Genomic DNA, 14,644 nt, shown 5'->3' with positions numbered 1-14,644 from the left:
GGCGCTGCAGCTCAGTGCTCACCGAGCAAGGGAGATGGGCCGGAGGAGCCCCTCAGGCCCAGAGCTTCAGCACAGGTGTGTTTTGCCCTCACCCACACCTGAGTGGAGTTAATCCTCTTAACCACGAAGGCATTTGGGCTTCATTCTTCACGGTCGGCGCCACAAATCTGAAATTTAAATTCGCCACGCTTGTTTGCGCCTCTAAGCACGCTTCAACACAAGCCATTCTTTTCATAGCTGCCTCTCACGTTTCTCTTTTGCTTCAACACGCTTAATCGCACATCGCCGGCCGCCCCACGGAGGCGAGGAGGAGCCCCGCGCCCCCTTCAGGCTGCTCGCGCTCCTCCGCCCCGAAACCCGCAGCTGCCCCCAGTTCCCCGAGTGACACCGCCGGCCCCGCCACACACAGGGGCAACGGCGAGGCGCCCGCAGCCCCGGGGGGCGGCCCGGCCGGAGGCGGCGTCGGGGCGCTGCCCGGGGGCGGCGCTGCGGAACGCCTCGGGGCGGGCGGGCAGCGGCTGAGGAACCGCCCCGGCCGGGCCTTTATAGCGCCCGTCCCGCACCGCCGCTGCAGCTGCACCGTGCCTGGCTCAGCCGCTCCTGTCGGTAAGTGCTGCGTCCGCGGACGGCGTTGCGGCAGGCTTTAGCGATCGCTCTTGAAATCAAAGCGTGAAAGTACAGATTGCGTGCCGCGTCGGTAACGGGAGAGCTCTGCTCTGCGCGCTGCCGTCTGGCAGCGGGGTTGGAACAGAAATCGGCAGTGCTGCTGCTGGATGCTGTGGGGTGGGCCTGAGAATGTAATCACGGTAACGGATAGCAAATTACTTGCATGCTTACCAGAGGAGTTAAAAATCGCTGCTTTAACTGAATAATGCTCGAGAGAACGTACATCTGCTGCAGCCCCATCTGCACCTGAGAAGCATGTCTGAGCAGCAGGGCACGCTCTGCTTCCCTGCATTATGAAGCCTGCCTCTGAGCAAGGGCTGCCTCTGCATCAGTAGTTTGCTTTGGGCCACGTCTGCGTTTTCTCGAAATAAACCCACCGATCCTCTCGCATACCTGGGTCTGCACCACATTATGGTCTTAGAGTCTGGTCACCAAGTCTCTTTGTCGTTAAACCTATGAGATGCATTCCCATTGTCTGTGGGCATTCGGTTTGTAAGACCGATCTAAAATTGGGCTGATGTCAAAACCTCCAAAAGCACAGAGCAGCACTTCAGCACCTGCTCTGCATTGCTCACTAGTGTCACACAAACCCAGGTCCTAGGGCTTCTTTTACATTTTCTCATATTTTTTTCTTAGAACTGAAGATGCTTTTCTCTTTCAAACATAATAATAATAATGAACCAGTATTTATTCCCATGACTTGTACTGCAAATTTTATATTTGTTGGTTTTTCAAGCAAATTAGTATTTGGTAGCTCTTTCCCCTTACCCTTTTTGCAGACCGATTTATAACACTCTTGGGCTGGTAGCTTTGTATGCTTGGCTGCAGCAGGCAGCTGCACGCACGAAACCAGGACAGAAGAGGTTTAAGCCTCTCTAATACCATACATGCAGCAACCGCAGGACCAGACTTTCAGGACTTTGCGGCGCTCAGCGAGGTGCCTGGGCTTACGCAAGCTCGCAGCAGCAGCAAGAGCCAGCCGGCAGCTTGGGAGGCACTGAAAGCTGAGTGTTCCTTCCCACGCTTCAATGTGCATGTTCAGACCGTTTAGAAGTCTTGCTGCAAGGCAGTAATAATCAGTTAAACAAGCACAAAGAGCTGGACTGTAGCTAAATAGATCTGCTGCTTTCTGACTGCTAGTCTACATGGCAGAGCAGTCCACAACCCAGAGTATGGATTTCTCCAGCCTCCCTGTCTCTGCTTCACGTGAACTCTACAAAATCTGGCTGTTTCTAAATGCACAAAAAAAGCTTCAAATGATAAAATCATAAGCTCTAAGCTAATTTATGGAAATAATATGCAGACATTCCACAGTTAAGTCAGTTCTTAATTCTTCTGCCCACTGTATTGTTACTCAAACCAGGTAAGATAACAGCAGCAAGAAAGCTGATGCTGCAAGATACAACATGTCACTGAATTCCTCTTTTATTTTCAGAATCAAAAGAAAACTAAGTCGAGGAACAAAGTGAGAACTTAACTATCAACATGAAGTTACTCATCTTCCTCACAATAACTCTCGGCACGCTTGTCACAGGACTAGATTCTGTAAGTTTTGAAATAAGTGAGGGGGGTTTTTACTTGGATCCACTTCCGTTTTTTTAAAATTATACTTCTGCTTTGGACAGGGTGCTGAGTTTCTGACTCGAACTGTTCTTTCTACTGCCTTTGCATTTACATCTGCTGCACATATACCTCCAGAAAATGCATATTTGAACACTTTGCTTTTTCTCCGACTCTGTTCCACGTTGAGATGTCTTCTAGAGTTAAAATAGTGAGGGCATCGTGCAGTAACCAAGAAATCTAGCATTTATCTTTTTATAAAACAACTCAGACCTGGACACAAAGTACCAAGAACTCAGTGGTGTTTTATGTAGGAGAATATTGGGCCTCCAATAAATTTGTCTTGACCTACTTGAATACAAAGCTGAAAAAGGAGACAGACCTGATTTTGAATATTTTGACTATCATGCACAAACATGAAGCACCAAGGTCACCAGTGACAGGAGCTGGAGCATGTTCCATCTTTGCTGCACTGCTCAGTACCTGAGAGGTGGGGAGGGAAAAGTTGTCTTCTTTTCACCTCTGGGAACTTCCCAGATCCTCACAGCAGAAATGACTGCTATGTTGACCAGGTGCAGTGGGACCAGGTTGGTAGAGTTCTTCAGAGGGTTTTCTGGTGTGATGTGTTCATCTTTGTTCAGAGTTCCACTTCAATCATATGTAGATCATATGTGATCATATGTAGACTCAATAGAGCAAGTTCAGCTAGTAACTAACGCACAAAAACTTTAAACTGTTAGAGAAGGCATGCAGTAGAAAACAGCACAGTCCTGTAACAGGTAATAGAAACATGTCAAACGAACTGTCTCCCTCAATAATTTCTTTCATTTTTGTCTGTTTAGGTTTACATCAGGCAGTACTACAAATTATCACATAAACACAGATCCCAACATAGAGGTAAGTACCTGTTTGTTCTACTTGAACCTAAAAAGAGCTTGTTAGCCTGCAATTACATCTTTATCAAAGAGAGAAGGCTTTCAACTATATGCAGCTAAAACTTAGTTTGCAACTGCATTTCACTCGACCACTCAAGTGTTTTACCTCTTATTACTGATATCTTTCATTTGCAGAATGCCACTGTCTGAATGGTGGAACCTGCATTACCTATCAGTTCTTCAGCCAAATAAAGCGCTGCCTGTGCCCAGAAGGATATGGTGGGCTTCACTGTGAAATAGGTAGAGTATCCATCTTCCTTAATACTAACTAAATGAAGTGGAAAAGTAAGCAAATCATGAATAAGGATTCTCAAGTGAAAGTGCTACCTATAAACTTTACTTAATATCCTCCAGCAGTTTTTAAAATAATAATTAAGGTGAGGAGAAACAGACAAATATTGGAATCACTAATTTTCTTGTCCCTGCCTCCTCCTGAAAGCATTCTTTCATTCCTCATGAATGTTGTAGTTTGTAAAATGAACTTGTTTAGGAGCGTCCAGAAGCAAAATAAATTATATTGTGAAGTACAACTGAAATTGCTAAAAAAAAAAAGCAACATGGAATAAAGCATAAGTTATTTCATGCATAAAATTCAGAGAACAAATTCAGTAAGAATATATAATCAATCCAGATTTTGTATCATCTTTTCTCTTGTGTAATGCATGCTTTATCACTAAAATGATCCATACAGATTACTTCTGTCTCAGAACAATTATAAACAGAACATGCTGCTTACGAGTATTTGTTTTCTCAGACACTGACAGCATGTGCTACAGCGGGAATGGGGAGAGCTACAGAGGAATGGCAGCAGATCCAGGTTGTCTGTATTGGGACCTTCCTTCAGTAATCAGGAGGGGTGATTACCATGTTGATTTGAAGAATGCTCTGCAGCTTGGACTGGGCAAACATAACTACTGCAGGTAAGATGATGCATCATTCTTCCTGTGATGACATTCCCAGACGAGCTTTGAGTGATGATGTGTTTAAAGGAGTAGCAGAATATTTCAGGGATCAGTTTGAATTTAAAACATTTGGAATGGGACTCTCTGAAGTGCCTAGAGTTCTTACTGCTTACTGAAGCTGCTGGGAATTTTGCAAAGCCATCATATCACATCAATAACTCTAAGGGGAAGTTTCATCTATGACAAAACAAGCCGCCAGTTCCGTGTTCAAATAATTAATTATTTTCTCCAGCATTTCTTACAAGAAAACACCTTTTGGCTTTTCCAGGACAGTTAGAATTCTAAGATACTTTAAAAAACAAAACAAAACAAAAAAAACCTGGGTTTATAAGAAGAACACTTCCTTTATCTTCCAGAAACCCAAATGGAAGGAGCAGGCCTTGGTGCTACACCAAGAGAGGATACTCCATTCAAGAAACACCCTGCAGCACCATAGAGAAGTGTGGTAAGTAACACTGGTTTCAAGCCAATGGATTTCTAGCACAAAGTTGATGCTTGCCAGTCATGTGAACATCTGAACAAAACTTTCTTTCATAGGGAGTACATGTGGCCAAAGAAGCTTCAGCAAGTACTTCAAGATTGTTGGTGGAAGCCAGGCTGAGGTTGAGACTCAACCTTGGATTGCTGGCATCTTCCAGAACATGATGGGCACTGACCAATTTCTGTGCGGTGGCAGCCTCATCGACCCTTGCTGGGTGCTTACAGCAGCACATTGTTTCTATGATCTGTAAGTGTAAAGTTCTGAATTACTGCATCCTTCCTATCTGCATCTTCCTTCAACAGATTTCCTTATATTCCCTTCATTGCTGAATGAGCAAACCTTCAAATCTGCCATAGTTATGAGACTCTCTCTTAAGCAGAACAAGAGGAGCAGCCATGAACCTTAGGCCTTTGGAAGTCCATGTCTAGCAAAATACAAACACCTGGATGGATTATGCAGCTGTAACAATTCTAGCTTAAATTGGTGCCAGGATTTCACTTCAACTTATCTATTTCTAAAACCTAAAAATTGTCAGTACATATTTTTTTCCTGTAGAAAGCTGATCCTCCTTGCATTCTGCAAGGGAGTCTCATTGCTGATGCCAGACATGAGTAACAGCTAGCCAGGTGTGCCTCTCACAGTGCCCCAACATCTAGCTTGTTCACTACAAGTGGTGAATCAGCAGACCTTCCTGTAGCATAGTCTATCAACATTCTTGTTGCTTTTTCTTGTCTGCTTTTAAGTAAACAAGAAACCAAACAGGGACTCGATTTTAAGTTGTTAACCTTACTCTCAAAAATAGTAGCCTTCATAAATCTCTGTACTTTAACAGGACAAAAAAGCAACCAAACAAGTCAGCCTACAAAGTCTTCCTTGGAAAGTCCGTATTGAATGCTACCGATGAACATGAACAGGTGTTCATGGTGGATGAAATAATCTCTCATCCTGACTTTACAGACTACACAGGAGGCAACGACAATGATATTGGTAAGCACCATCTTAATATGAGCCTTTAAAACAATGAGGATAGCTGAAAACTGTGTAGTTATGAGGTATGTCAAGTAAAAGAAGAACAACTAGAGCAGAGAACTAGGTCTGTGGTGAGCATGTTTGTCTGTCTGGCTTGTGGCACATCACGGATGCAAAACTCCATGCAAAGCCTACCAAAATACCATAGACTGAGACACAGTGCATGCATAGTAAGTTACATTATGTAGCAAGGGAATGCTGAATCAGCTAGCACATGGGCTAAAGGTTTTTCTGAAATAGGTCATACTTCCCAAAGTCTCTCCCCCTTTTACAAACCTCTCCCTAAACTAATGAATTCAGTTAGGTTTCTGTAATTTACACAGAACAGACTTGCAGCACTTGAACTTGACACTGAACCCTTGCCTATGATCTTCTGAATTGTCACTCAATGCTGCAAAATTCATTGTCACCAAATAATGATTCTCATAATTCCAAAAGCAATGAGAAGAACCAAATATAACAAGAACAAAATGTAAATATTCCCATTAACTGTACTGGATACTCCAATTTTCAGAGAACTTGAAGGGAACTTGCTTTACAAATTTAAGTTAATCTCTTTTTTGTTGTTGTTAGCTTTGATAAGAATAAGAACAGCTTCTGGACAGTGTGCAGTAGAATCCAACTATGTCAGAACAGTCTGCTTGCCAGAGAAGAACCTTGAGCTATACGACAATACCCGGTGTGAAATAGCTGGCTATGGAAAACAGAATTTTTGTAAGTGAATGACTTCTTTCTGAACTGTTACTTAAACTGTGGAAACTGGTTGGCTTTTTTTTATATCATGATCTTCAAAAGTCCCAAAGACTCACTGCTACTACTCTATGTGCCTCATATCTAACTCCCAAAAATGACATTCTTTTTTCCTTTCTTTTCCTAGACGATATTTACTATGCTCAAAGACTAATGTCAGCCACTGTAAACTTAATATCACAGGACACTTGCAAAAATAAATACTATGATAGCATCAGAGTTACTGACAACATGGTCTGCGCTGGAGACCCAGCATGGGAAACAGATGCATGCAAGGTAATTTTTTAATGTTGTTCCTCTACATTATTTTAACAAGTATATTGAATGGATCAACTGTAGCATAGCAGCATCTTGTAATTCCACTACTCAGGAGAGTATTTCAGTAGAGGGAATTCACTGTAGCTACTAGAGTTGACTCTTAGGGTGGCTGAAGACAGGGAAAGGTAAAGAGTTTGGTGTTAACCTCTCCAGGTCTGCCTTTCAAGGAGCAGCAACGCTTTAATCACTGCTGCTCCTGGAGATGTTACAATTTGTCCTGGCAGTGGCTGGCAGGTAAACACATCAGAGGAATACAGTAACTATGCCAGCCTCAGCTACACTTGCTTAATCTTAACTACATCTCAGCAGAGGGTTAAAAGATGATAACAGGAAGTCACTGAGCCCTTATGCAAATTTCTCAAAAATGGATTTGCTTCCCTGCACCTTCACTGAGCAGTCTGGCCAATATGCCATTAAAAAAAAAACAACCAGTAGTTACCCTTAAGTATACAAGTATCTTGTGGGCAGGGAAACAATTAATTATGTGATGCAGAATAGAGCATGTTTGCTTTGACCCTGTACAACTAGCCTAACAGCTGTGATTTTGAGCATTGGGTGTCATCTCCAAAGTAACTGTCCAATCTGGGCAAGCTAGGGGGACTAGAGAACTCTTGACCTTATGGACTGTGCTGTATGCTGTAGTTGCAACAGATGCTGAGTATTCTCTTTTGTTTATGCAGTATTCTCAAAAATCATAGCTTTAGCTTGCATGTATCTACTGTTTGCTTTAATTCAGAAAAACAGTAATTACAGGCTCCCTGTTATCGAAGTTGCATCTACAGAAAACATCCTAATATGTTCTTTTTCCATTGTCAGGGAGATTCTGGTGGCCCCATGGTCTGTGAGCACAATGGCAGGATGACACTTTATGGGATTGTCAGCTGGGGAGACGGCTGTGCAAAGAAAAACAAGCCCGGTGTTTACACCAGAGTTACTCGCTACCTTAACTGGATTGACTCTAATATGAATGCAGTGGTTACCAAAAGTCGCTCTTTCCCTGAACCAAAGTGACCACCTGTGTACTACTGGACTTGAATAACAGTGAGACTGTGGTGATGCCAGGACACCAAAGCCCTGAATATCAGAGTTCTTGCTTTTAACTGATCATGTAGTTTACCACTACAGTGTTTCTGATGCAGAAGTTGATACTATCTCACTACTCTTAGTTACTGAAAACCACTCAATGGGAATCTAAAATATTTAACATTTAAATGAGTATTCCCACGAGCAATACTGTACATATCAAGTTAACTGTCCACTTAATTTACAAACTGGCATTTGTTCTGGAAGTATTGGTGAAACTAAGTTACTTAACTTGTGCATTTTGTATGTGGCATCTAACATCTTTCCCCATCACTCCAAACAACGTGAATTGATAGAAACCTAACCTATGAAGGCCAGTACTGGGAATGTGAACAGACTTTGCCTCAGAATGTGCAAGAAACTGCATCAGCATTGATTATCATCAATGTGTGAAGAAGGACTGAAGTCCACTCTGACTGAAGCAGCACTTGGTATACAGGACTCATTCCTGTAGACCCCCAAAATACTAAAATCTTAGCAATGGCAACTGCAGCTGTGTTAGCATTAAAAACTCTTGAGGTATTCCACCAAAAAACTGTGCTAAAGAGGGAAAACTATTAATGTGACTGCACTTCCAGGTCCCATCCAAAGGAGCCTGGGTTCCCTTAGAAGTCTGATGGTACCACTTTTCTCCATTACCTATGCAACCAAGAGAAGAGCTACGGATTCAACATGCACTGAGTGCTACAGATGTTGAAAGTCAGAACAAGAGTCAGAACTTTATTTCCATTCATCTAACTGATATGATATGGAAATAACTTTTTTTCCCCCCTCAAGACTTCTACTGATTTTATTTTTAAACTTTTTTTTTATAGATGGAATTATTTGCATGAGGGCTGGAACCTCATTTTATTTAATTTTTACTATGTTTAACTTATTATTTGTATTATATATGTAAAACTATCAATAAAACAATTATTCTTACCTATCTGTTCCTCTTTTGTAAAGGGAAGACTAAGTTTTGAAGTTCTAATGTCAATCACTGTACACAGATCTGTACAATATATGCTGCAGGGTTCTGCATAGACTAGATGCTTCCAAGTAACTGCAGCACATCTGGTTTGAATTTCTAAAGCAAACTGTGCTGTTTTGGTTTCACCTTAAAGAAATACAGTTAGCATGCCCTGTGATTTTTCACACTGAGTTCCCAGCCACTTGGTGGAGGGAGGTGGGCAATCAGGAATATGGTTTCAAAAGTGCATTCCCTATCTTTAACAAAGTGTAAGAGCATAGTATGCTCCCTTCACCAACCCAATGCAACAATATCATATCATAGGTGATGAAAGAAAAGTGACAGTTTTAGCTTTCCTCAGTAGTTTGTCACAAATAGGATATTTAGAAAGGAAATACAATTAGTGTTGATATTAAGTACTTTTAAGTAACATTTTCATTAATATAAACTGCATGTGAAGCAAAAGCTTCACTTACACTTCATTTTCCCTCCTCCCCCCCAAGAAAGAAGTTCAGCCAGAAAAGAATTCATAACAGAGTATTAAGAACAACCCAATACTTAAAGCCAACTGCATTGCCAATTCTGGACAAAATATCACAATTATTAACACAAGTAAATCCTTCTTGAAGATATGTTCTGTTGTTTGGGCAAACATCAAAGGCTGAAAAATATGAACAAGGGCTTCCCTTTTGAGGGGAACCTAGTTCAATTCTAGCATCACTTCAACATCTGAAAGAGAATGCTTTGCTGTGATTCTACTTCTTTGAAAGTAGTTAAGAGAAACGGATACACTGATGGCACTGCTACAAGCAGCATTTATAGCAAACTTACGGGTGTAACACTATAATGGGATGGAAAGCACAGCAATGACAGCAGGGTAGCAAAGTCCTAGGCTACAGTGAGGATATTACAGTGAGGATATGCCTAAATGCAGCAGCTGTAGACACAGAAACAAAGGAAAAAGGTCTGCTTGCCCTTGGAAGGCCTCTGTTAGGCAGGGATCTCCAGCAAGACTCCCTTGCCTCCACTGCCAACCCTACATGAGGTCTGTAAGGCATATGTCTTGACTCCACCCCTTCCAGTCACTCAAGGACACTGCATGCACCTGAGCTCCCCTGGGCTGGCCCTGCCTTCCACCAGGTGCTCAATCACTGCTTCAAGACCTCAGTTAGCATTTCCATTACAACAGGTAAGAGTCTGTATCACAGCATTATATATACATGTATATGACACATGTGATGGTTTTAAATGTTAAAGCAAAAGGCTTGCATGTAGCAACATGATGTCCTGCCAAGCTTTTAAGAATGTAAAAAAATGATGTCCCATGTTGAAATGGTCATCATAGAACAAATTAGCAGGCTCATCAGCAAGATAATTTCTTAAATTATTAATCCTATCCATCCTAAAACAATGACACAGCAGGCCAGCAAGACTCCGGTAGTTATTTATTTCTGAGATGTGTACTACATCTTGTACCCAAACTAAAATAAGCAACATGAACTTGGCATATTTGAGATGGAATATGGGAATAGGAATCTTAATGAAATCTTGTCCTTTAGAGTCAAGCTTTAGGCATGTGACATCTGGACTACTGCCAGCTCTGCTATTGTTAGGTCACAACGTCTTTATACTTCAGTTTCCTATCTATAAAACATGTGGGCCAGTATTTCCTTTCTCCCACAGATCTGTCCTGGTATGATTTCCCTGGTGGAGAGTCTTGCAAGTAATTTGCCAGCACCATAGCAAAGACAGCAATCACCACTTAAAACACAAAATGGCAAGCAACAATACTGGACTGTGAACTCTTCAGTAGTACAATCTGTGGTTGGGATCTGCAAACAATTTTCTTAGTAGATGTCACCAGTGTTCATGGTAGAGTTGTTTGGTGAACACACACTGTTTGTGGACCGCCAGTTAAAGTTTGTGCAGAGAGTTAAAATTGCATTGGTTGGAGAATTGGTTGGAGATCTCCTGAACAACCCAGAGTTTAGAGACTGTCCACAAAAAGGAGGAAGGTGCTCAATAGCTACTGTCTAGAAAACCAGCTAACAGAGCAGCTAATCAAGTAACAGGAACAGTTTTACTCAAAAATCTACATTTTAGTCATATCCTTTGGGATGGTAATGATTTCTCACTTCAGTACTTCATTTAAGCACTTTAAAGTACTGTCAAAAAACTTGCAACAGAGATACTGTATATAATTATCATCATAACCAAGTGTGTATTTCTCATTGATGTCTGCAAGATTTTGTATTAATAAAGCCAGGTCAATAAAATACAAATTTCAAATTGCTCCCATCATTATGAATAAGAATTGCACTAACGTCTTTTTCATTCTGGAATTTAGGAAGCTCTAGAGAAAGCATGAATACAGGGAGAACCTTAGGAGCAGAGGAAACATAGATGACTTTTTTTTCCTGGGTAGTACACTCCCAGATACAAGCATCAGGTTTTAAGGCTCTGACTGATGGCTGCTGGTGCGCAATCATATTTGTTCTTTAGCATATGTTAAACTTCCCCTGGAAAAATGAAAGACTTAAATATACAACATACAAACTTCTCTGCATTGGCTGCTACCATACTTAATATGCCCTCTGTAGCAGAAATGCTAAGTCACAAGTTGAACCAGTGATTGAGCACCTGGAAGGAAGGCAGGGCCAACCCAGGGAAGCTCAGGTGCATGCAATGCACTTGAGCCGATGGAAGGGGTGAATCCTGGCTCTACCTCCCCCCAGACTTCATTTAAGGGTTGGCAGTGGAGGCGAGTCAATATCATCTAGAGATACCTGCCTACCTGAGAATCTTACAGGCTTTTTGAATGTAAGCAGCTTCTTTCTTTTATTTCTGCACCTACTGCTGTCACATCTCAGAGGATCCTCACTCACTGTGACCTGCAGCCTTGCTGTTCTACTGTCTTGTTGCACTTTCCCTCGTGTTCTGTAATTTCAATATCATATATGTGACTTTGGCCCCACAACTGCAGTATCATTTAGCTGGCTAGTTACCAGAGCCTGGAAAAAAGCAGCACAGAAGATGAGAGCAAAATTGTGCAGAAGCTTCTCTTCCTGCAACGGAGGCCCCAGGAAACACTTTATTTCCCTGTTTATAGGGAGTGAACAGATGATCCAAGTTATGGCACTGGGAGGAGCAATAGGAATAGACTTGAGAGCTGTGCCTGAAGAGTGGCAAGCACCAGTGCAGAATGGCAACAGAAATACTAGAGAGAACCTTGTTGGAAGATACTGGATATCTGTGTACAAACATACATGCAGGACAGAACCTGACATCATAAATCTGCTTTTACTTAAGAAGAGAGATACTTTGACTCTAGTTATGTGGCAGGCAGTGGAAAGAATAGGAAATAAGCATTCAGAAACTGCTCAGGGATGAGCACTAGCCAAAGAGAAGAGATCAAACCCAGAAACCTTTCAACCACGAATAGTAAGAACTCAGATCTTTGTTTATCTTCAAAACTTTCTTTCACAAAAGAAATATGTTAAGATATAAAGTCATAGGTAACATGTCCAAGAGATGGGAAGATGGTTAAACATGTCATCTCTTGAAAGGAAGTGATGCATTCTGAATGGACAGATCACTTTGCCTTATATAGCTGAAGCTTTCTTAATGGAAGTAGGAACTAAAACGTGACTCAAACCACTTACAAATAAAGCGTGTTCTAAATAAACTAAGTTTCAATGAAACATGATACAAAGTCACCTATTTGTTGCATATGAAATTGTACGTGTGGGAGGATTTTGGCCATACTGAACACCCTGCACTAATGCAGAGCAGCAGGACTACTTTGTCACCAAGCTTTGGTCACATACTTGACATTTAACCACACTGCTTGCTTTGGAGCAAAAAGAGCTTTCCACAGAAAAGAGGATCAAACATCTCTGCATTCATCAGACTTGTAGTATGTAGTTTTAAGTACCTTCACCTGCAAGGCAAAGAAATGTGATGTACTTGAAAGCATGCATAATCATTAATGAGCAAAAATGGATTCAGACTTGACATACCCCCCCCTTCCAAATTCAGTGCAATATTCAATTCAAATTCACATGCAATATTCAAATGAGCAATTTGAACAGAACTGCAGCATTTAACTTTATGGCCAGTGGAACTTAAAGAAGCGAAAAGATAAGCAACTTAAAGGGCAAGTGTGACATACCTTTTGAACAGTAAAATGAAATGTACATCCACAAGCAAGTGTGAATGTACAGGCTGAGTCATACAAGCAGCATGACCAACTCCTGCGCAGCGACACAAGATTTCAGTCAGACTTAGGTTGCCTCTCTCTGGCCTCACTGATGTTTGAAGGTTGGAAGGACACAAGTATGCCACTGTCTAAACAGAATTCAGTGGGAGCTTAGCAAACCAGATTTACTGGAAGCAGTCAAGATGAAAGTTGATGAAGACAGCAGTGAATAATCAAACAGATGCAGGTGAGAGACGACTGATATTAAAGCAAACCCAGAAGGCACAGCAAACCACAGGGAGGGTTTAAATTGGTGACACTGAGTTAAAAACCATGAACACACTGACACATTCACCTGCACACAGTCTGTAAGCCTAGGGACTGTGATAACACTCAGCTGCGTCCTGCTATGGGCATCACTCTTCCTGATGACAACATAGCAAATAAGATCCATGGTCTAGAATGTGATAAGGAGAAAAGATTGAAAACGATTGGTTTTGTTTAAAGAAGCAACACTAGAAAGGAAGATCATCTTCAAGGGGGAAAAGCTTTTGCTCTGTATTTATCTATGAGAATCAGACTCAGAAAGCCTAACTTCAGGAAGGGAAACTAAACTGCAATATTATGAAAACTTTTCTAATGGTAAGAGTAGTGAAGCACTAAAATGAATGGCATTGAGTGGTGTTGAATCTCTTCCACTTGAGTTTTTCAGAACTCAGATACAAATAAAGATAAGTCTGATACTGGTTTGGGATACTGCCATGAATTTGGAAGAGATTGTGGAAATAATCTCACCTCAGATTCCATGCTCTATTATGAAACAAACAGAGCTTGGTGACTGAGATGACTCCATGAAAATACAGACACCACAGAGTTTAGAAATAGCATTACACAGCAGTAATTGAAATGCCTCATTGAAAAGTGGCTGTAAGATGTAGCTCCTGTGATGTACAGTGATGTGGATCTCTGAATTAACCATTGAAGGGAAGTCTCCCACTGGTAGACTAATAACAGAACAAAAGATACCAAGCAAATGTTTCTGTGACACTTAAGATAATATTCTAGACAAAACTAGAATCAAATTAATTGCTTCCATTTCAAACTTGCAATGTGTTTTCAATGAATTACGTGTGCAAATGGCAAGAGAGTCAGAAGAATATCCCCCATTGGATAGTGGAAATGTCATTTCTCTACTGAATAGCTGGAAATTGTCTTGTATGTAATGCTATGATGTGGCGCCATAAACATGAATTACCTCAGCAAGTTCCAAGCCAAAGGCCTCTGTGTGTGATGTAAACCTCACAAAGCACTGTATTATCATAAGGAAGCAATCAAAAGAATTCAAAAATCACAAGCAGCCACCAGACACTGCCAGTCCCAGGCAGACAAATTTTAAGATCAGACACCTCTTTGGTGATGTGGTGTAATTCCAGAAAAACAGACAAACATTTACAAGTAAATACTGCAGCCAAAGCATCTCAGCTGGTCACAGCACTGATTTTCTATATGCAGTATATTAATACTTTCAGCAGCAGTAAAGAAACACCACTTCCTAATTCTTCCTTAATTTTCTCGTGCTGTGGCACAAAATGTTAGCCAAAGTTAAAGCAAAACATCCCCAAATGACATAAATCTGAACATCTCTGCAGCTGTTGAGAATCACTACAGCCACTGGGAATGCAGCTGTTCCACAGAGATTGCAGCACGCAC

General features: G+C 41.4%; 1 protein-coding gene and 1 long non-coding RNA gene across 2 annotated transcripts; one reads left to right on the top strand and one right to left on the bottom strand.

The window, feature by feature from the left end:
- The first annotated feature begins 520 nt into the window (after window positions 1-520).
- On the top strand, window positions 521-8,651 carry PLAU (plasminogen activator, urokinase). Its single transcript, XM_031603006.2, has 11 exons — window positions 521-606; window positions 2,102-2,211; window positions 3,069-3,123; window positions 3,297-3,401; window positions 3,916-4,081; window positions 4,480-4,568; window positions 4,661-4,850; window positions 5,437-5,591; window positions 6,207-6,347; window positions 6,511-6,659; window positions 7,518-8,651. Exons 2-11 carry the CDS (start codon window positions 2,152-2,154, stop codon window positions 7,710-7,712), a joined length of 1,305 nt encoding a protein of 434 aa, XP_031458866.1. The 5' UTR covers window positions 521-606; window positions 2,102-2,151; the 3' UTR covers window positions 7,713-8,651.
- A 3,769-nt stretch (window positions 8,652-12,420) lies between these two features.
- LOC149917033 (uncharacterized) lies at window positions 12,421-13,379 on the bottom strand. The gene is made up of 3 exons (XR_016468547.1): window positions 13,290-13,379; window positions 12,908-13,083; window positions 12,421-12,676 (listed from the first exon to the last, which is right to left on the bottom strand). It is a non-coding gene; the product is annotated as an uncharacterized LOC149917033 (long non-coding RNA).
- Window positions 13,380-14,644: the final 1,265 nt, after the last annotated feature.

The sequence above is a fragment of the Phasianus colchicus genome, chromosome 8, assembly GCF_987193195.1.
Source record: "Phasianus colchicus chromosome 8, bPhaCol1.hap1.1, whole genome shotgun sequence".
NCBI lineage: Eukaryota > Metazoa > Chordata > Aves > Galliformes > Phasianidae > Phasianus > Phasianus colchicus.
This window is presented reverse-complemented; position numbering and strand designations above follow the sequence as displayed.

Bases quoted from the DNA above. Each gene is read 5' to 3' on its own strand.
- PLAU (XM_031603006.2), top strand. From the start codon at position 2,152: ATGAAGTTACTCATCTTCCTCACAATAACTCTCGGCACGCTTGTCACA. The intron at 3,124-3,296 runs GTAAGTACCTGT...TTTCATTTGCAG, and splicing joins ACACAGATCCCAACATAGAG to AATGCCACTGTCTGAATGGT. The intron at 5,592-6,206 runs GTAAGCACCATC...TGTTGTTGTTAG, and splicing joins AGGCAACGACAATGATATTG to CTTTGATAAGAATAAGAACA.